Source organism: Sphaerulina musiva, assembly GCF_000320565.1.
Source record: "Sphaerulina musiva SO2202 unplaced genomic scaffold SEPMUscaffold_2, whole genome shotgun sequence".
Taxonomy (NCBI): Eukaryota; Fungi; Ascomycota; class Dothideomycetes; order Mycosphaerellales; family Mycosphaerellaceae; genus Sphaerulina; species Sphaerulina musiva.
In genome coordinates, this window is record NW_016017384.1 from 333,775 (window position 1) to 352,719 (window position 18,945).

Genomic DNA, 18,945 nt, shown 5'->3' on the forward strand with positions numbered 1-18,945 from the left:
GATATATGTATGTGTGTATCTGGGTAATGAAAGCGTGAAATGCCGTATCATCAACCTTTTTCAAGAAAGAAAGAAATGGAGCTACTTGTTAGGTCGGGTAGGTGAGTAAGTAAGAACTCCTACTACCTCCTACTACTACCTAAAGAAACCACCAAAGAAAATAATCAATCACAAATTGTAACGAGAACGAGGTAGGTAAAGTAACAACAAATAAGATATCAAATACTTTTTTTTTCCAATACATAATATAATGATGACAATGAGACATGTGGCAAGATAGATAGTAATAATTCTTCTTTCTTCTTCACTCATATCCCATAACCTTCCCACCCCATCCCATCCATCTTTAAATGACAAAAACAAAGGAAACTAATTGTACATAAGACATCTCTCTCCCCAAAAAGGGTTGCTTTGTAAAAAAAAAGGTTTGGGTATATACTAGTACACAAGGCAAGAAAAACCAAATACCAACGACAACAACCACGACAACAACCCAGGTTCTCGTCAGATTCCGAGGTCCTAGATTAGCAGTAGCTTCTTCTTCCTCCTCCTCCTCCATCTTGGTAAGATCGCTCTCTCGTATTCTTGGTGCTTGTTCGATTTCTCTCTTTCATGGCGTAAGACTCGTAGTTGTTCCGTCATAACAGCAAAAAGTGCTCAACACTTTTGTGGTACAGACAGACATAATGCTTGTTTGCTGGTAGTAGTAAGGGAAAGATGCGGTTGCTTTTACATCATGCATCATCTAGTAATCTCTTCCGAATTGACGCATCATGTCGGCTTTCACTTTCCTCATGGCATCCTCGTAGCCGGCTTCATAAGCGACGTCCATTTTGCGGTCGGTGTTGAAGCGAGATTGCTGTTGAGGAGGGCTGTCACGGCGGCCTCGTGAACGGGAGTCGTTGCGGTAGTGGTTGTTGTTGTTGTGGTTGTTGTTATTGTTCCAGCGGCCGTTTCCGCGATCGTTGCTGTAGCCGCGGTCGTTGTTGTTGTAGCCGTATCCGCGGTCGTTGTGGCCGTGGGAGGAGTTGTTGTTGCTGTAGCCTCCTCCGTAATTGTTAGTGTTGTAGCCTCTGCCACCACCGCCACCACCGCCATAGCCTTGGTTGTTGTTGTTGTTGCTACGACCGTATCCATCGTTGCGACCCCCACGGCTGTGGTTGTTGTTGTTGTTATTAAAATCGCGATCATCGTTGATATCCATATGCTTCATTTCGTTGGCAGCAATGCGCGCACCCTCGTCGTACGCCTTCTGCTCATCACGATTCCAGTCGTGACCAGAGTCGCGAGCATTGTCTCGGCCAGTGTACTGATTCGCATCACCGTTCCAGCCACTCTGGTTGTGTTGTTGGTTGTTGCCACCGTATCCACTGGCGTTGCTGCCGTTGCGAGAGTGGCTGTTGTTGTTGTTGTTGTTTCCATATGACGAGTTGTTGTTGTTGTTGTTGTTGGCAGCGGTTGAATGGGACAAGTTGGATCTGCCATTCGTTCCTGTGCGCTGAGAACCCTTTGGAGTGCCGGATCGCTTCTTCAGGTCATCAGTTCCAGTGCCAAAGTCACGTGTGTAGGATTTGGAGCGTTGAGCCTCGCCACCAGAGTTGTAGCCAGAGGATGAATCGGTGTAAGAGTTGTCTTGCGCATAGTTGTTGTTGTTTGCTCTGTTTGAACTCGTCGTGGATGAGTTGTTGCTGTTTCCCATGGACGAGTTGTTGCCACTGCCCATGGACGAGCTGGTGTTGCTGCTACCCATCGACGAGTTGTTGTTGTTGCTGCTACCCATCGACGAGTTGTTGTTGCTGCTACCCATCGACGAGTTGTTGTTGCCACTGCCCATCGACGAGCTGGCGTTGCTGCTACCCATCGACGAGCTGTTGCCACTGCCCATGGACGAGCTGTTGTTGCCACTGCCCATGGACGAGTTGTTGCTGCTGCCCATGGACGAGTTGTTGTTGTTGCTGCTCAGGGATGAGCCGCTGTTAGAAGAACCCTGAGTGGAGCTGGTATTGTTCGAGCCTCCCAAAGAAGAACTGTTGTTGTTGTTGTTCGACGAGGCGGACATGTTGTTACCCGACGACGTGCCGCTGCTCCCGTACGATGAACCTGTTGAGCCCGAGCCACCAGTCGAAGAAGTGTTGTTTGACATGCCGAGCGATGAATTGTTGCTCTGACCGCCCATTCCAGAGCTGTTGTTGTTCGACGAGCCCAGTGACGAGGAGCCTGTACTGGAAGCGTTCCTATCATTTCCTCCGTACGATGTGTTGTTGCTTGAGTTGCCGTTATTCGATGACGAGTTGTTGTTCGAGGAGCTGTTGTTCGACGAGTTGTTGTTCGACGAGTTATTGTTCGATGAATTGTTGTTTGACGAGCTATTGTTCGACGACCCGTTGCTCGACATGTTCCCCACCGGCGTTGAGCTGAAGCTCGAGTTGTTGTTGTTGTTGTTTCCGCCTTTCGCCTCGGTTCTCAGAGAAGAGCCTGTGCTCGTGGTGCTGTATTCGCTCTCTGAACTGTCCCCGCCCTTGTTCGACCAGCCAGAGTTGGGTGACTCATCAGATGACGAGGACGCACGACCGTTGCCAGTCCCGTTGTTGATAGAGACGACCTTCACTTGGGTGTCACGGCGGGTGTCGATCCCGTCATCTGACGAATCATTGTTAAAGCTGATTCCATTGGAGTTCAAGCCAGTGTTACCTGGGGGGCGAGACCGACTGGTACCTCGACTTGCAGGCCTCATCATGGAGTTTCTTGACTTGGTGTTCTCCTGCTTCTCCTCAATGACACTCAATCCGTGGTTGTTGTTCAATCGACCAATAGCTGAAGTGTTGGCGTTTTTGCCGAAAAATCCCATGCTCAGCGGAACTGCTTGATTCCTGAATGTGACAGTCTTCATGCACGACTATTATGCATTGAAGAGCGGTGTGTGTGTGTGTGTATGTTGATGAATAATGAAGAATGAAGAATGTGTTTTTTCTGTAAAGTAAGGAAGAACTAACGGGACAATGCGAGATAGCTTTGTTATACTCAGCTATTGGGCGGTCCACGAGACTCGGTCATGGTGCTTTGGAAGACGTCGTCATCGTACGGCGGTAGTATTCGTAATTTTCCAACGTGGAGTCTGCAGCTTGAATCGATACTTGCTAAAGCCACTCGATGCCCAAGAGTGCAAGCCCAGCAGGCCCCCAAGAGCCCTCCAGGGCAGCATTGCTGACTCGGTCGTGCTGTAGGAATATGTAGGTCTGCATCATACCCGTTCATTCGAGCATGCTGAGCGGTTCTATGATTCATGAACGATGCTCAAAGCGGATAAGTGACAGATGTCCGTGCATTGATGGTGAGCCTCTGAGTCAGTACCTGCATCTGGCTGCGTTCCCTCCACTGTGGTACCAGTCCAGTACTGTGCGTTGATTTGCGAACATCTTGTGCTGGAGGGAACAACATCCGGCTCTTGTGGTGCTTGGTCGTCATGATACACTTCGTCCTCCGGGGCCACCCTCGTCCTAGGCCCATCGGCCATGCTTGGTCCTGAGTCGTGCTCTTCGCTTCACACGCGGCACAGGGTCTGGTGAGGTGAACAATCCGCATTGGGCGCCCAGTGCCGTGCCATGCTTGTACGGCTGTACCAGAGTCGAGAGTGCCAGGAAGTGCATTTGCATCACTTTCACATGATCAGTCTGATGTTCTCTCGTCTTGTTGACGGTATAGGAGGTATAGCCCGGGCTCGTTGGGAGCATATGGGATGGATAATTGTCACTTGCAAGACATGCCGTAGTCGTGGTGGTCGTATCACCTACCAGATTCCAAGTGGTTGGCCTGAATGGCTGCCAAAATTATGTAATTATGGCGTCTCCTGTCCCTACCACCACCTACCACCTACTACATGGCAGGCCACGGTTGACGTCGTATTGTGGTCAATGTGATGCGGAGAAGAAGGAATTGATCACTGATGGGCCTGAGATGGCTGGTCGAGACTGCGTCACACGAGTCGATCGCCTACGCAAGTGGCAGAACCCTGACCCCGACAACCGACTCCGTCCCCGTCCCCGACCCCGACCCTGAGTCTCCATAGATAGTGAAGTGAAGTGTACTCATCATCGGCCCGCAAACTGGTGGTCCATACAACTCGCATGTCCATCACATGAAAACAGGTCAACTCGCTGTTTCATGAATGTTGATCAGACCTCGTGTTTGCTCTGCCGCCTCCCCACGATAGGCTCACAGTCTTTCTTACAACGCTGTCCACACTACCTCCTACGCGAGGTCGTAAAAGTCCAGTCTAGCATTGGCTGACGCATTCTGGTGGTGATGGTTGAGCAAAGCTGAGCATATCTAGGAGGTAGGAGGTGGAGGTAGGTGTATGTATTGTTCCTTGGTGACGCCCAGACCCACAGATTTGCAAACCGCAGCTCAGCCAATCAAAACTAAAGAGCGCCAAAGTGGCCAACTGCCACGAATGTACCTTACCTCTTCTTTCTATACAGCACCTTCTATTATTTCAACCTTATATCACCTCACCGTCGCCGTATACGGCACCTTACTATCTTACCGTTGCCGTCGCCGTTACTACCGCTACTACTAGGCCGTCGGCCGTCGCTGTATACGGCACCTTACCGTTACCGTTACCGTTACCGTTACCGTTACTACCGCGGCCGCCGCTACTATTACTGTATATATACCCTGTCGCCTACCTTACCGTCGCTATCGCTATCGCTCGTAGTCTACCTTACTATCGCTTACGATTATACCTCGTCGTCGTAGTAGAATTATTAGAGCTCGTAGTAGTTAAGTACTAGATTATAAGGAATTCCGGTAGTTTATTACCGAGCTATATACGAATAGATATATATACTAGTCTATTCGTAAGGATCTCTTTACTACCTTCGGCGTCCGTATCGAGCTCTATATATTATACTATAGATTAAGCTTATAGGGGCTTATAAGAACGAATGCGCTAGTACGAACCTAACTCGAGTTAAGTAGTACTAAGGCCCTATACCTCCGAATCGCTTATACTTACTATTACCTATATCTTACCGACGCGTAGGCTAGCTAGATTCTCTATATTAACGGTTAGAATATTAGTATACATACCTACCGGCGTATACGCAAAGAGCTAGGGTTTATAAAACAGGTACTAGTAGACTAATACGTAGCGGCAGAGGTAGAGATTGCGGCTATACTCGTAGAAGAGCTAAATAAATCGTCGGTAGAAGTATATAGCAAGAGGAACCTCTACGTATACCTACGCTCGAAGACGAACCTAATTAGGAGGTATACCGCTTACTTACTTATAGCCGAATCGTAGCCTAACTTATTATAGGGACCGTATCTACCGTATATACAAACTACTTAATCCTAACGGTGTTCAGCGGCGGCGCGACAAAGCTATAGAGCAATATAGTACTATTATTACCCCTAGACCAATATATACGCTATCGATAGACGCTTACTACAAGTTTAAACACTAGGGTATTTAGATCTACGGCGCAATCGACGTCTACTCTCGCTATATATAGTAGCTCTATATAGGAATTATAGGCAGGTTAGCAGTTTTAGTACTCGCTTAATATATCGCTATACTACGCTATAGGGGCGTAGCTCTATTGATTCTACGTTCGGACCGTAGAGACGAGACTCTCTTAGCCGCGGACGCGTATTATATAGTTCGTCGTACTGCGTACGATATAGAGAATAAGTTACTATAGAGCCGCGGTCTGCCGATAGCCCGATATTGCTAGAGCTTACTTTTAGTAAGTACTATCGATATAGTACGAGTAAGATAAATCAGCGTATCGAGGTATAGTAGAATTAGTAGGCTAAGGTACTTAATAGATAGAGAGGGTACTTCTATAGTCTTGACTCTTAACGAGAGAGGGTTATACTAAGCTAACTCGCTAGCCGATCGTATAGCCTTCCTAGCTATCTACGTAGCAATTATACGTAAGACGGTATAGGAGTTCGTATCTATATAGAATTGTTACCGGATATATAAGCAAGCGAACCGTCCGTACTCGGTTCCCGGTATTCCGTATGTATTATATTACTATCTAGAGCTATATAGCGTAGCGCTATAGGGGGTACGTATACCGGAAGCCGTTCTCGAGACGCTCGAATAGAGCCTAGAAGGGTTTAGTAAGTAAATTACCTCCGCTCGCTATACTGCTTACTAATTATAGATAGATTTAGAGGCTTTTCTTCCTAACGAGACATATAAGTAGTATAAGGTTAATCTGCTTATATCCTCTAGCCTCTCTCTACCTATTAATAGAGCCTTATTCGATAACTTAACTAGCGAGCGTATATACGAGTCGGCATACATTATATTGCGAGGGTTAATAGGTGCCTACGTTGCTTCTAGGCACTAACCTATTCTTAGTAAGCTTAAAAAGCCGTTAGCTATACGAGACTAGATACCTATCCGTCGGGTAGTAGAGGCATTTAGAGATATAGCTAGCTAACTAATCGTAAATAGTAACGCTAGAGTAGTCGAGTTCGAGTTTATATAATAGTAATACTAATAGATTAGTATTTAGGGGTAATATTTAGGGGTATGAAAATTCTATAGGCTTTTCTTCGGCGATTCTAACTATAAGCGGCGGTAAGGCAATATATACCCTATTACTTATACCTCCTCTCTTACTACATTCTTTATAATCGCTAATATACTAACCTAACCGCTATAACTACTAGAGTTATAGGCCGAACACTGCCCTGTTAAGACGTAGATCTATTATAAGACGACATTCGGCAAGTTTACCTATTGTAGCTAATGCCTACAACTGAATCCGGACGGCCTAAGAGAGCGATTTACAAGAGAGCTATTAACCGTACTTAAGCCCTAGCGGCCGATAGTACTAGCTCTATCGCTATAGCGCGTACCGATAGTATTAATGCCTACCCCGGTAGTAAAAGTAAGCAGTTACCTCCCTCTACGAGATTTAGTGAGTTACTTAATAATACTAGGGGTTTCAGACGTTTAATATAATTCTATAGTACGCGAACGACGAGCGTAATAGCGCAAACGTATACTACTAACAGAAATCCGCTACCGTAGTTACGCTCTACGCCGGCGCTAAGCTAGTTACCTACTGCTAACAGTCCGCGCTAGTAACGTCGTCGACAGCGACGTTAATACGACTATCCGCTAACTTTGTATATACCTATAGGGTTTATACCTAACGCTAGATATAGAGAGTAGAACGGAAGACAAAGACGGTAAAATAGGAGCTAGAATCGCCGTAGCTCGTCCTAACTGTACCTAATAACTTTACTAACTCTAACCGGCTCGCTAATAACGCTACTAAAACTCTTCTTGAATTCCTCCTCGACTATATCGATCTAGACGATCTACCGGCCTAGCCGCTCTAACTAATACCCGACTTTAAGCAAGTAATACTAGCTACTAGGTTCGACGAGAACGAGAAACCCTTTAAGGTATCGTAGAAAGCGACTACCTTACCGAACGGCGAATGTATAGGATTCTATAGTAGTCTTTATAATACCTAGGCCTAAGACAGCCGCTCGGTTATACGAGATTACGATCGTAATTCAGCTAAGACAGTAGCTAAAGCAGTCGAAGAAACGTAAGGATAGAGGTAGTACTATACTTAAGCGCGAGTTACCTACGAAGTCGCTAATACTAGCGATACGCGAGTTAACGATAATCGAGCTATCCGTACTAATCGAGAGTATTAAGCGCGAACAAGACGAGCTAGTTATTAAGAAGGAGAAGGGCCTAGGGTAGACATATCGAACGGTAGATATAAGGAAGCCGCCGGAGGTATATAACCTCTCTAATAATACTAATAATAGCGACAACAATACGGCGTCGGCAGTAGACAGCGACGGAGAGAAGATTAGTATAGTAACAAGAAGAGCCGCGGCGGCGGCGGCGGCGGCGAGGGCTTAGGGTTAAGACTTATTAACGCTTATAGTTATACTCGCGGTCCCGCGGATAGATAGGCGCTAAAGGTAGAAAATATTAGACAGTTGAATTACTACTTATTTATATATTAGGCTATCTTATTACTAACAGTACTATTACTATTATTAGCCGCCTAATCTAATATAGTCGGTAGCGCAATACCCCTCTCGGGCTATAGCCGAGTAGCGAGGGCATATATCTTACCGCTAACCTAATTAAATCTACCCTTAAAGAAGCTAATCTAACTACGCGCGTACCTATCTAAGCTATCTACTTGTACCTCGATAGCGGCGACTCGCCGAGTAAGACGTACTAGCTTACTACTATCTATATCTTCTATAGGCTAACCGGCATTATACCCTACCTTTGCGTATCGCTTATAATAAGCATATATCTTACTATTTATCCGGTCTACCTTATACGGAACGGATAGGCCCGGACGAGTATAGTAATAGTATAGATCTAGCGCGTTAATCCCCTTATAAGTCTCTATAATTCGGCCGGCCTAGTCGAATTTCTATAGGTTATTCTTCGTAACCTTCTTCTTCTTAGTATCCTCGCTATTCGCCTCGTTAAGCTAGCCCTACTACTTCTCGGTAGCGCAAAACTAGAAATCGGCGGCGTTAGTAGTCGTAGGGCGGCGAGGGTAGGGATTAATAGGCAGGGTACTACTATAGAGAGAGAGAGAGTATTAGTAGTAAGTTATAATAAGCGCCGAGGACAGTACTACTAAGGACAGCGCCGCCGAGGACAGCGCTACTAAGGATAGCGCCGCCGAGGACAGCGCTACCGAGGACAGCGCTACTAAGGACAGCGCTACCGGCCGAAGGTTATACTCGGTATTATTATCTATTATATTATCTATCTTATTACTCTTATCTAGCGTCGGATCTACTATTAGATCCGGCGTTAGAGGCTCTATCTAACTATCTATCTAACTATCTATCTAATCTGCCGGATCTAAGTCGTCGTTCTCGTTATAGTACGCTTCGAAGGCTTGTAGCGCTTCGAACGTAGTTATAGTATCGTTGCCTTCTTATAGTATCTCGAGCGCGAGCGTTACGTTCGTAATAATACTATATAGGCTTAGTTAGCGTATGCTAACGAGTACTATAGCGAGCGTACTCTTACTTAGCTCGGTAGGGTATAGTTGCGGTAGTAGTAGTAGTAGTAGTAGTAGTAGTAGTAGTAGTAGTAGTAGTAGTAGTAGTATATATATAGTAATAGTAACGGCAGTAGCGGCGACCTATTATATAACTTATACCGACAAAGCGGTAGCAGTAATAAAGCTATATGCCGCATACGGCGACGGCGGCGACGGTGAGATAGTGAGGTGCCGCATACGGCGACGGTAAGGTAATATAAGGTTGAAACAATAGAAGGTACTGTATAGAAAGAAGAGGTAAGGTACATTCGTAGCAGTTGGCCACATTGGCGCTCCGTCCAAAACTCCTGATCCTCCGGCCTATCCGCTGTATAGCCCCACTTTAGTAGACATCGCTAAAACGTCTCTCGAATGTAGTTTAGAACGTGATCAGCCACCGTCCATGTAACAGACAATCTTCACGCTCTATTCCGTGGCAAGAATAGGTCGGGGCGATTGGTTGTGGATAGAGAGCATTGTGCCGAGAACTAGCTCGCTCCAGAAGGCCGTCTCGGCCGTATTTGCGCCCTTCCCTCTTCTTCTTCTCAACCTTGGCTCACAGTCCGGCTAGATGGTAGCACCGTGCCCGAGACATGGCACCTCTGAAGAGCCAAGCTGTGCAAGCAAGGTGATGAGGTTACGGATGTCTTAGGTTTTCACCCATTTGGAATGCAAATCCGGCAGTAACCTCCTACGAGGTAGAGATGACGGAAACATGTTCCACTCAGAGCTCTTCCCTTACTGCACACCATGACTCAGACCCATAACACCGTACCAAAGACTGTCCGGACGGCCACTTATGCGAGGTAGCGTAGCCTACCTCCTATGGCCAGCCATATATCCCCAACGCGAGCCCATATGAAAGATCCGCGACGACTGCAACGCGTACCTCCCAGGAAGAAGCGCATATGGCCACAGACACGAGTGAGAACAGAGCAAGGATTTCATGACCCTGTTTTTGGCGTAACCGAGAACGAAACATGATACGGTACCGACTTCAGGACATCCTGCTATCCTCTAGAGGGGTTACTACAGCACCACGTAGACACACAGTCTTATCAGCAGTCTCCACGCCGTAGACACCATTCAATGATATAGACATCATTCACATATCCTTGCAAGGGTGAAGCAAGAGGGAAAAAAGAACTGACATGAGAACGAGGTGAAAGACTCTTTACCTAAACTATCTACATCCATTAGTAGCAACCGCCCGCAGCCGATTACCGCGGCTTAGGTTACCCAGGTTAGGTACTTACTTACTCATCCCCCCATCGTGATCCAAGTCTCGCACATGCTGCATGGTCTCTATGGTCTGATCTCCTAGGAGGTAACGTAAAGGTCAGGTAAGTAGTCCGGCAAGACCAGTAGTAAACACTGCATACCTTTACCTGACATATCTTTTACTACCGTTTGCACAACCCATCGTTTGCACAATCCTCGCAGGAGAGCTAACAGTGCACCCACCGGTCAACAATTATCCGAGGCATATTCCTCGCAGCACACAATTACTATTGACGAGAGAATATCAACGAACGCCGGTACCTGGAGAGGTTCATCCGCCTGATGGACATCTCTATGCGTTGTTTGCTGAAGCTGCAATCTCTTGTATCGCCATCGACACTGAACATTCTGAGGCTAGTGCATGGGAGGATGGACGGATATTGGTCTAGATGTTGTATTGTTGTACATACTCCCCGTACAAAAATACTGCTCAAAAGTGTTTTCTAGCTACTTCCAAGACTCTCACTGTCAAGAGTCCAAGGCGGAAGACGCTCGTCTATAGTGTTGTTTGTGTTCCAGGGATAGCGCTAGGTATTCAAAGACTTTCAAAAAAAACTGCCCTCTACCTAACCTAGCCGTTTGTCTTGATGTTGTTCCTTCAAAGTGCTTCGAACTGCCTGATAGCTGTCTTGACCCGCTCTCGTACATCAAGATTGGAATCATTCTGTAAGTTTCGCACCGCCTGCTCAATTCCAACAGATTTGAGCTCCTGGGATCTCTGACGTGCATCGCGACGGTCATCGCCATCTTCGATAAAGGTCAGCGAATTCACCGCCCAGACGCTCATGACCCTGATCCGATGATCAACATGGTTGAAATGGGGCAACATGGCTTGTAGGAGCGGTCTCTGCGCCACAAGTAGTTGTCGATGTTTCGCAGAGGCGTTTGCCAAGTGTATGAGGACGTGGATTGTGCTGAGCACGAGATCCGTAGTGTTGTAGACTTGTCGCCCGCCAGAGCGAGTCACGGGCGAAAGTTTTGAGGTCAAAAGCTCATATACTTTCGCACTACCAATCTCGTTCATCAGGTGGTCGGAAAGCGCAGTACAGTCCTCGCCGTTGATGAAGTTACGAAGGAAGTCCAGGGCTTGCTGCTGTATCGCTGCTTCATCCCGTCGTGATGTATACTCTCCGCCTTGCTCCATTTCTCGTATGCTGGATAGATAACGCTTGCTGTTAAATGCAGGAGGCGGAGGATTAAGAGTAGAGCGTAGTTGCGACGACTGGTAGTGTGTGCTCGATGCCTCATCAAACAGGACCTCTCCGTCTTCATCATCCTCGTCCATCACCTCTTCTGCATCGTTGCTGGGCTCGTCAAGATCCATAGAAGAGGGATTCAGTAAATCGACTTGCTCTCCAGCGGCGTTAGGAGTGCTAAGCCCAACGCTGACTCCACCACCCACACTTTCTCGCTGCTCGCCCTGAATTATGCCAACTAGCCACCCGGTCCCCAGCTCCTCTAAAGCTGCTAGCTTTGTCTCTTTCGGGCAATTGTATACTAGGTGTTTCAGTGCCCACAGACTCGAAAGCCGTAATGCTGGAGAACTGCTTCGGGCATGCTCCGCAAACGTGCGTATCGCATTTCCTTCAGACAGATCCTCCCGCATAGGGCTAAAGTCGGGCAGCAAGTTGCAACAGACATCGGTAGCAGCAATCTGCACTTCGAGAGATTCGTGGTTGAGAAGTGTAATGAGAGGCTTGGCAATACCACCATCAATCAGACTGGTTCGCAGAACGCTCACGCTTCTGGACATGGATTGAGCCGCGCGACATGCCGCAAGTATCACCCGTGTCGTGTTTCCATCTTTGGGCGTAAGCTTGATCCTGCCGTGTGCGTCAAATTGTGTATGTTCTGGTAGCGGCTTGAGAGAATCGATAATGCACGTGACAACGCCTGAGTCAATGATAGCTTTGCGATGGATGTCTTCTCTTGCAGCAATGGCTTCAAGTCCTCTCAGCGCACTCTCTCGACACCGCATCGCATGGCCCACCTCGGGCGGAAAAGTAATCTTTCCGGGCTGGCACGAGATCGAAGCATTCGCGTTTGGCTGCATACTGGAGCTTACTGACCACATGGGCCTCGCTGGTGTGACATTGTCAAAGCTCTTCTTGAGAATTGGGCAGACATGCTTGACAGCTCCGGCCTCGACAGCCGCAATCTGCAGCTCTCTTACACCTCCAATCAGTAGTGCGAGGACACTGCAGGCCTGCTCCTTAATGACTTTGAGGGTCTGATGGTCGAGCGCCTTGTCCGTGACTTTGCCATCATTGGCTATCTGCACGAGCTGCACCGCCAAAGGCACGGCCAGCAGAGCGAGCTGCCTATGCCGCTCTTTGGTCTTTTGCCCGAACTCGGTCTTCGTGGAGCTTCCTGCAGGATCGGCATCAATGGCATTGGAAACAAGCGCGAGGAGTCGCAGGGCAGAGAGACGGTCGTAGCCGCGTAGAGACCTCGTAAGCACCAAGAGCCAGCCACAGACCGCATTGGAGTGGTCAATGTCGCTTACCAAATTTGATATCTCTGCATTGCCGTTGCCACTGCCGTGTTTTGAGCCTTGCAACGTTTTCAAAGCCGGGAATGCACTCGAAGCTGGGCTGTGTGAAACCGTCTTGAAAGCTGGAATGTGTAGAGGCGGCAGTTTACTTTCGTAAGGACTGGCAAATCCATTCCTGGCGCTTAGCATAGTCCGCTGATCAGTGCTGTCTGGGCCAGAGTTGAGGAAGAGGTCGCGGACGGCAGGTGAGAGGACAAAGCGATGAGTTCGATAGTTGGAGCCAGTGATTATAGACGCAATCGCTGCCAGAATGCTCGGGAGCCATGCCTCTGATGGAGCAGGCGGGAGATGCGAGCTGTTACCACGATACCATACGATCTTATGCTCAACAGCATGGGCTACCAGCAGGGATGCAAGTGTGTCAAGCAGCCCGCAGTTTGTAATTAGAGACTTTGGACCACCGCAATTGTACTCGGGTAATTCAGCTAAAATCTCCGCCACCAACTTCAGCTGCTGCTGCGATGTATGCGTATTGGACGCCGAGCGCAGAAGTGCTTGGAACACCTCGAGGCTTTCCACATTGAATAACGACTGCCAGAAATCATAGTCGGGCGTGCAAAACGCGTCTGTAGCCGACCAAAAGGTGGCCAGTGCCTTCAGCGCCTGGAGGGTTGCAGTCACTATACGTCCTCCCGGCTCTCCTGACAATATCTCAACCAGTAACTTCGGGACATTGGCAGCACAGAGAGGCTGGGATTGACCTCCGGAAGCCAGACTTTCAATAATAAGGATGGCCTGCAGTTTCACATCCTCCTCTGCCGTGGCGTGGTCTTCATGGGCATGCAGAGACACGCCATTCAGCTCCAGTCTTCGCTTTCCCTTCGATCCCGAGGCGATGATGTCGGCGAGCGGCTGAACCACGCCGTTGCGTACTGCGAGCGCCTTACGCTCGTTATGCCCAATGAGGAGATTCTTGAGATGCTTAGCGACCCGTAGCCTTTCATGGACTGGAGTCGCCAGGTCGCCGAGCGTACCGATGGCCGCAAACGATGGTCCTTGAACCATGGTCGCTGTCACTGTATCTTAGACTACATGTAAGGTAGTTGTGATGCAGTGAGACTGTGAGAGTAGGTGACAGGTTCCAGTTGTCGTGAAGTGTGCGCCTCGGGGATACAGGTGAAGGTGTCTCAGGTACCTGGTCAACTGGTCTGGTAAGCGTCGAGCAGAGCGCCAAGCACTAAGCGAACAAGCGCGTCCTCTTCGCGACCCTGTTCCTGTCCTGTATAGCTTTCTTCCAACAATTCATCCAACAATTCATCTCCACAGTCCACACCATCCGGTCGCATACCACCCCTGCCGTATCCCAACGCGTGACCGCTTCGATCCCATACCACCATATCATCTACTCGACGGCATACCAACGGTCTGCGCAAACAAGGAATCTCCTCGGACAACACGCCAACAGCGCCCGGAGCGCAACACTCCAAACGCAATGGCTGCACCCATCACCACAGTCTCCGACTCGAAGGAGCGGCAGGGACTGAATCTCATCGCGGCGCACTCACATGTCCGAGGTCTGGGTCTCACGCCCGACACTCTCACACCGAAGCCGTCAGCGGGTGGTCTGGTGGGCCAGCAGCAGGCGCGAAAGGCTGCTGGTGTAATTCTCCAAATGGTCAAGGAAGGCAAAATCGCTGGTCGCGCCGTACTCATCTCTGGACCTCCGAGCACGGGAAAGACTGCGATTGCAATAGGGCTGAGTAAAGAGTTGGGCGAGGATGTACCTTTTACGGCGCTGGCATCATCAGAAATCTTCAGCATGGAGATGAGCAAAACGGAAGCGCTAGAGCAAGCATTCCGCAAGTCCATTGCGGTACGGATACGAGAAGAGAGCGAGGTCATTGAGGGAGAGGTAGTGGAGATCCAGATTGACAGATCTGTCACAGGAAACAACAAGAGCGGCAAGCTGACGCTCAAGACCACGGACATGGAGACACTGTACGATATGGGAACTCGCATGATCGATAGCATGACCAAGGAGAAGGTCATGGCAGGCGACATCATTAGCATTGACAAAGCTAGCGGCCGAATTACCAAGCTGGGAAGGAGCTACACCAGAAGTCGCGACTACGACGCAGTAGGGTCCGATGCCAAATTCATCCAATGTCCTGATGGTGAGCTGCAAGTGCGTCGAGAAACCGTGCACACTGTATCACTTCACGAGATAGACGTGATCAACAGCCGGACGCAAGGCTTTCTGGCACTCTTCTCTGGCGACACTGGCGAGATCAGATCCGAAGTCCGCGAGCAAATCAACACAAAGGTGGCAGAATGGAAGGAAGAGGGCAAAGCTGAGATTGTGCCCGGTGTACTGTTCATCGACGAGGTGCACATGCTTGACATTGAGTGTTTCAGCTTCATCAACCGTGCTCTCGAGGACGAATTGGCACCGATCATTATCATGGCTTCGAATCGTGGCACGACGACCATCCGAGGCACAAACTACCGAAGTCCCCACGGCCTCCCACTCGACTTCCTGGATCGCGTAGTCATCATCTCAACACAACCATACCAAGATCACGAAATTCGAGACATCCTGCAACTGCGAGCATTAGAAGAAGACATTGACATTTCCGCCGACGCCATGGCCTTACTCACCAAAATTGGCTCCGAAACTGGTCTCCGATACGCAAGCAATCTCATCACGACATCGAATCTGCTAGCGCAGAAACGCAAAGCCAAGGAGGTCGAAGTGAACGATGTCTCGCGCTCCTATCAGCTCTTCTACGATCCTACCCGAAGTGTCAAGTTTGTGACGGAATTTGAAACGAGATTGATTGGTGAAGATGGAGGAGTCACTCTCGGCGCCAGTGCGAATGGAGTCAGCAATGGTGATGCTATGGAAGTCTCATGAATACCTGATCTACAGAAAGTAGGCACTTTGTACCAGAGAGACCGGGCGCGATAACCTGCTTACTACCTAGTGCTTAGGTATAGCTGACCATAATTACCTAGTGTACCTATGGTCGGGGATTCTCGGCATTTGAGCCGCTTCAAGCACACTGCAGCCCCCGTGCACGCCGTCATTGTAAGAATAATGATGTAGAATACCTTACTGCGAATGATGATGGCAGTTGAAAAAGGAGCACACCAGCCACATGTCCCGTAGAAGTAAGATAAGATACGTAGTGAATAAGTGCAATTATGAAGCCCTGTAAACCCCTAAATGAAGAAGGTGCAGAAACTCGCCGGAGCGCCAACGCTTGATCCCACAACAGTAAAAAAAGGTAAGGAGGTACCTGGTATCGCTCCATCATCCCCAAGTCGTCCAAGAATTAGAGCAAACCAGGATTGCAAAAAATCCGTGGGTATATACAATGCCGATGCGCCATCCAGAATGCTCTCACCTCGTTCTGCTCGCGCTTCCAACCTTTCCACTGTGGCCTTTGGACGCAGTACGCTTGATACTGGCGCTCTTCTGCTGCCCCAAGGCCGGCGCCGAAATGTCCCTTCTATCTTTAATGCTAACTTGACCCTCGAGCATTTGCTTCCGGGGCGTCATTTGCCCATCGGCGATACTCTTGGCTCTGCCTCTCCTGTACGCTATCGCCGCGAGTGCAGCCGCTCTGTCAAAGGTGGGAGCGGAGCCGGATCGATCGCGCTGAGGGGACATGACGGTTGGTGGAATGTTCTCAGCGTCTCCCACGTGGAATGTCGGCTTGGCAGGAGTGAACTGCATTGGAATGGTGGTTGTCGTTGTTATTGTGCGGACGGAGCCATGGGGGCGTGCTGGTGTCGCGATTAGCCCGGGTGTCTGTGGGCTGGAGGGAGCGAGAGGTACTTTGATTGTAGAGGCCACTGGGGTGATGGCTCTGGAAGAACGAAGTGGTGGCTCTGCAGGGGTAGGGTAGGGGGCATTGGGCTCTTCATCATCCACGATCGCCTCATCGTTCGCAGCATCCCGACAATGCTCGTCACGATCGACCTCGTCTCCTGTCATGGTCATGCTGCGTACGACATCGTGCTCTAGAGTGGCTTCTTCAGGCTGTGCCATCTCGACATCTTTCATCTCCGCCTCGATTTCTGGCTCCGCTTCTGGCTCCGGCTTGATCAAGACTGCACTGTCGGAGATTGCTCCTTCGATACTCTCGCTTGCGGGAGGTGTTATTACAGAACGCATCGTGCGTCGAATGTCCTCGAGTGCTTCTGCGAAAGGCTTGGACTTCAGCGATAGATCGTGTCCGCTGGTGCTTCTTGACCTGCAAGTACAGCACTTGAAGCTGCACTCTAAGCGCAAGAACTCTGCAAGCTCCTCCGCATCCTCTCGTTTCGTCTTTTCCAGTCGTAGCTGTTCGATTACTTGCTTCATCTCCACCATCTTCTTTGTCACAACACCTGCATTCTCCTTGTCGTCTGACAGCGGTGACTGTGGTCTTTTGTGTGGTGAGCGTCTTCGCACGACTTGGGGACTCATCAGATCGTCGTCCTCCTGGTTACCAAGCGGCAGTGCAATCATGCCTTCTGCAGCTATCCTCGCGACTTCCTCTTCTTTTAAGCTTGTTTTCAGTGCATCCTTTTCCTGCTCAACCGTCTTGACATGAGTTTTCAGTCTGTCTAGCTCCTCCTGTAGTGCCACCATCTGATACTGTGCGTCGAATGTCTGCTGTTCTCGCTGCTGCACTTTGCGCTTTTCCATATCGAATCCAGACTGGGTGATTCGGAGACTGTTCCGAGTAGATTTGAGCTCTTCCTGCAACTTCAATACCGCAGAGGATGACTTAAATGCCTCTTTCCGTAATTTGCGCACTTCCTTTTCGTATACCGAGAGTTGTGATGTCTGTGTCTCCTTGAAGGTCGCGAACTCGTCCTGTTTCGCTGTCAGTCTGGTCTCAACATGCACATCCACCGCGACTCACCATCACCACATCTAGCCTCTTGGCGACCTTCCGCTCTCGATCGCGGCCCTCGTCACCTTCCTTCTTCAGCCTGCGCACCTCCTCCCTCAGCCTCTTGACATCGCTCTCAGCCTCCTCACGCCCGATCTGTGCTCTCCGTAGTTCCGCTTCATGCCTCTTCCTCCTATCAGCACTCTCGGCGTCGCGATCGCGCACGTCCAGATGCTCGAATCTCTTAACAAGGCCCTGGACATGGACATCGCTATTGGTCCTGCCGTGTGTTCGCTGGAAAGAATGTATTTCTGGCAACGAAGGGCTGGCGGGTAGCACAAAGCCGGTCTCTTTCACAGGACTGTGCCGTCTCGGGTCGTAATCGGAGAAGAGGTTGGCGGCTTTTCGTACGGGAGACGAGCGAGGTGACGAAGATTGCTCGACATATGGGTCGGAGTCGACAGAGGTAGTTTTCGAGGAGATGGTACTGGCGGGTCGCGACCGGCTGTTATGGACGCGCTCCGGCGACAGAGACTGTAGAGACTCGCGCAGCGGAAAGCGGAATGGCGACTGCGGGTCCATGGCCGACATGTTTGGTGTTGCTGCTGCTGTCATGGGACCTGTACGAGTGTTGTGATCACTCTCATGGTCGGATGGTCCTGCGCATAGTATGTTAATAGTTTTAGTCGCGCTTGCGTGCGTTGTTGGGGGCAACTCGGGTGTTGCCGCCTTCCCTTCCCTTCCAGTAGATCACCCGGTGCACCAGACTATGCCCTTCTTCTTTCTTCTTTCTTCTTTCTACCTACATACCTCCTACGCATCCCTCTTATAATATTGGCTGCTCCTTATCAACAGAAGAATTTATACCTGACCTGCTGCAACGACCGCATTCTACTACCTACTGCACCTTGACTCGACCACAAGTGCCTGATCGCAATTGACACTATTTACTTACTCATATGTCTGTCCCCCAAGAACACAGACGAAGCGAGCCCAGCTTCGTCCAGATGCTACCACAACTGCCCCGCTCGCGGCTAGCGAAACATGCATCCTTTGATCAACATGTATTGGCTATTCAGACGGCTACCTCTACATGTAGCGATTGATGTGCAAGCCAACGGAAGCTCTAGCAAGTTCTATATGATACACCTGACATTGTTTCGCCCCGCAGTTCCAAATGCCTAGGTACATTACCTCCACGCTCGCCCCTCTAGGTATT

At 49.3% G+C, this 18,945-nt stretch overlaps 4 protein-coding genes across 4 annotated transcripts; 1 reads left to right on the plus strand and 3 right to left on the minus strand.

Moving 5' to 3' along the window:
- Positions 1-271: 271 nt before the first annotated feature.
- Positions 272-3,898, minus strand: SEPMUDRAFT_146962 (uncharacterized protein). The gene is made up of 2 exons (XM_016903993.1): positions 3,792-3,898; positions 272-3,655 (listed from the first exon to the last, which is right to left on the minus strand). Exon 2 carries the CDS (start codon positions 2,888-2,890, stop codon positions 746-748), a length of 2,145 nt encoding a protein of 714 aa, XP_016763073.1. The 5' UTR covers positions 2,891-3,655; positions 3,792-3,898; the 3' UTR covers positions 272-745.
- A 6,839-nt stretch (positions 3,899-10,737) lies between these two features.
- Positions 10,738-13,827, minus strand: SEPMUDRAFT_79113 (ARM repeat-containing protein). The gene is made up of 3 exons (XM_016910211.1): positions 12,748-13,827; positions 11,635-12,702; positions 10,738-11,589 (listed from the first exon to the last, which is right to left on the minus strand). Exons 1-3 carry the CDS (start codon positions 13,027-13,029, stop codon positions 10,945-10,947), a joined length of 1,995 nt encoding a protein of 664 aa, XP_016763074.1. The 5' UTR covers positions 13,030-13,827; the 3' UTR covers positions 10,738-10,944.
- A 338-nt stretch (positions 13,828-14,165) lies between these two features.
- On the minus strand, positions 14,166-18,329 carry SEPMUDRAFT_59248 (uncharacterized protein). The gene is made up of 2 exons (XM_016909487.1): positions 17,757-18,329; positions 14,166-17,707 (listed from the first exon to the last, which is right to left on the minus strand). The coding sequence occupies exons 1-2, from the start codon at positions 18,315-18,317 to the stop codon at positions 16,244-16,246; spliced, it is 2,025 nt and encodes a 674-aa protein (XP_016763075.1). The 5' UTR covers positions 18,318-18,329; the 3' UTR covers positions 14,166-16,243.
- Positions 14,333-15,754, plus strand: SEPMUDRAFT_38325 (TIP49-domain-containing protein; the record flags this gene model as incomplete). Its single annotated transcript, XM_016908701.1, has 1 exon — positions 14,333-15,754. The coding sequence occupies one exon, from the start codon at positions 14,333-14,335 to the stop codon at positions 15,752-15,754; it is 1,422 nt and encodes a 473-aa protein (XP_016763076.1).
- Positions 18,330-18,945: the final 616 nt, after the last annotated feature.

Bases quoted from the DNA above. Each gene is read 5' to 3' on its own strand.
- SEPMUDRAFT_59248 (XM_016909487.1), bottom strand. From the start codon at position 18,317: ATGTCGGCCATGGACCCGCAGTCGCCATTCCGCTTTCCGCTGCGCGAG. The intron at 17,708-17,756 runs GTGAGTCGCGGT...ACAGCGAAACAG, and splicing joins AGAGGCTAGATGTGGTGATG to GACGAGTTCGCGACCTTCAA.
- SEPMUDRAFT_79113 (XM_016910211.1), bottom strand. From the start codon at position 13,029: ATGCTAAGCGCCAGGAATGGATTTGCCAGTCCTTACGAAAGTAAACTG. The intron at 12,703-12,747 runs GTTTCCAATGCC...AGCTCCACGAAG, and splicing joins CCCTGCGACTCCTCGCGCTT to ACCGAGTTCGGGCAAAAGAC. The intron at 11,590-11,634 runs GTGATGGACGAG...CTGTTTGATGAG, and splicing joins CCAGCAACGATGCAGAAGAG to GCATCGAGCACACACTACCA.
- SEPMUDRAFT_146962 (XM_016903993.1), bottom strand. From the start codon at position 2,890: ATGAAGACTGTCACATTCAGGAATCAAGCAGTTCCGCTGAGCATGGGA.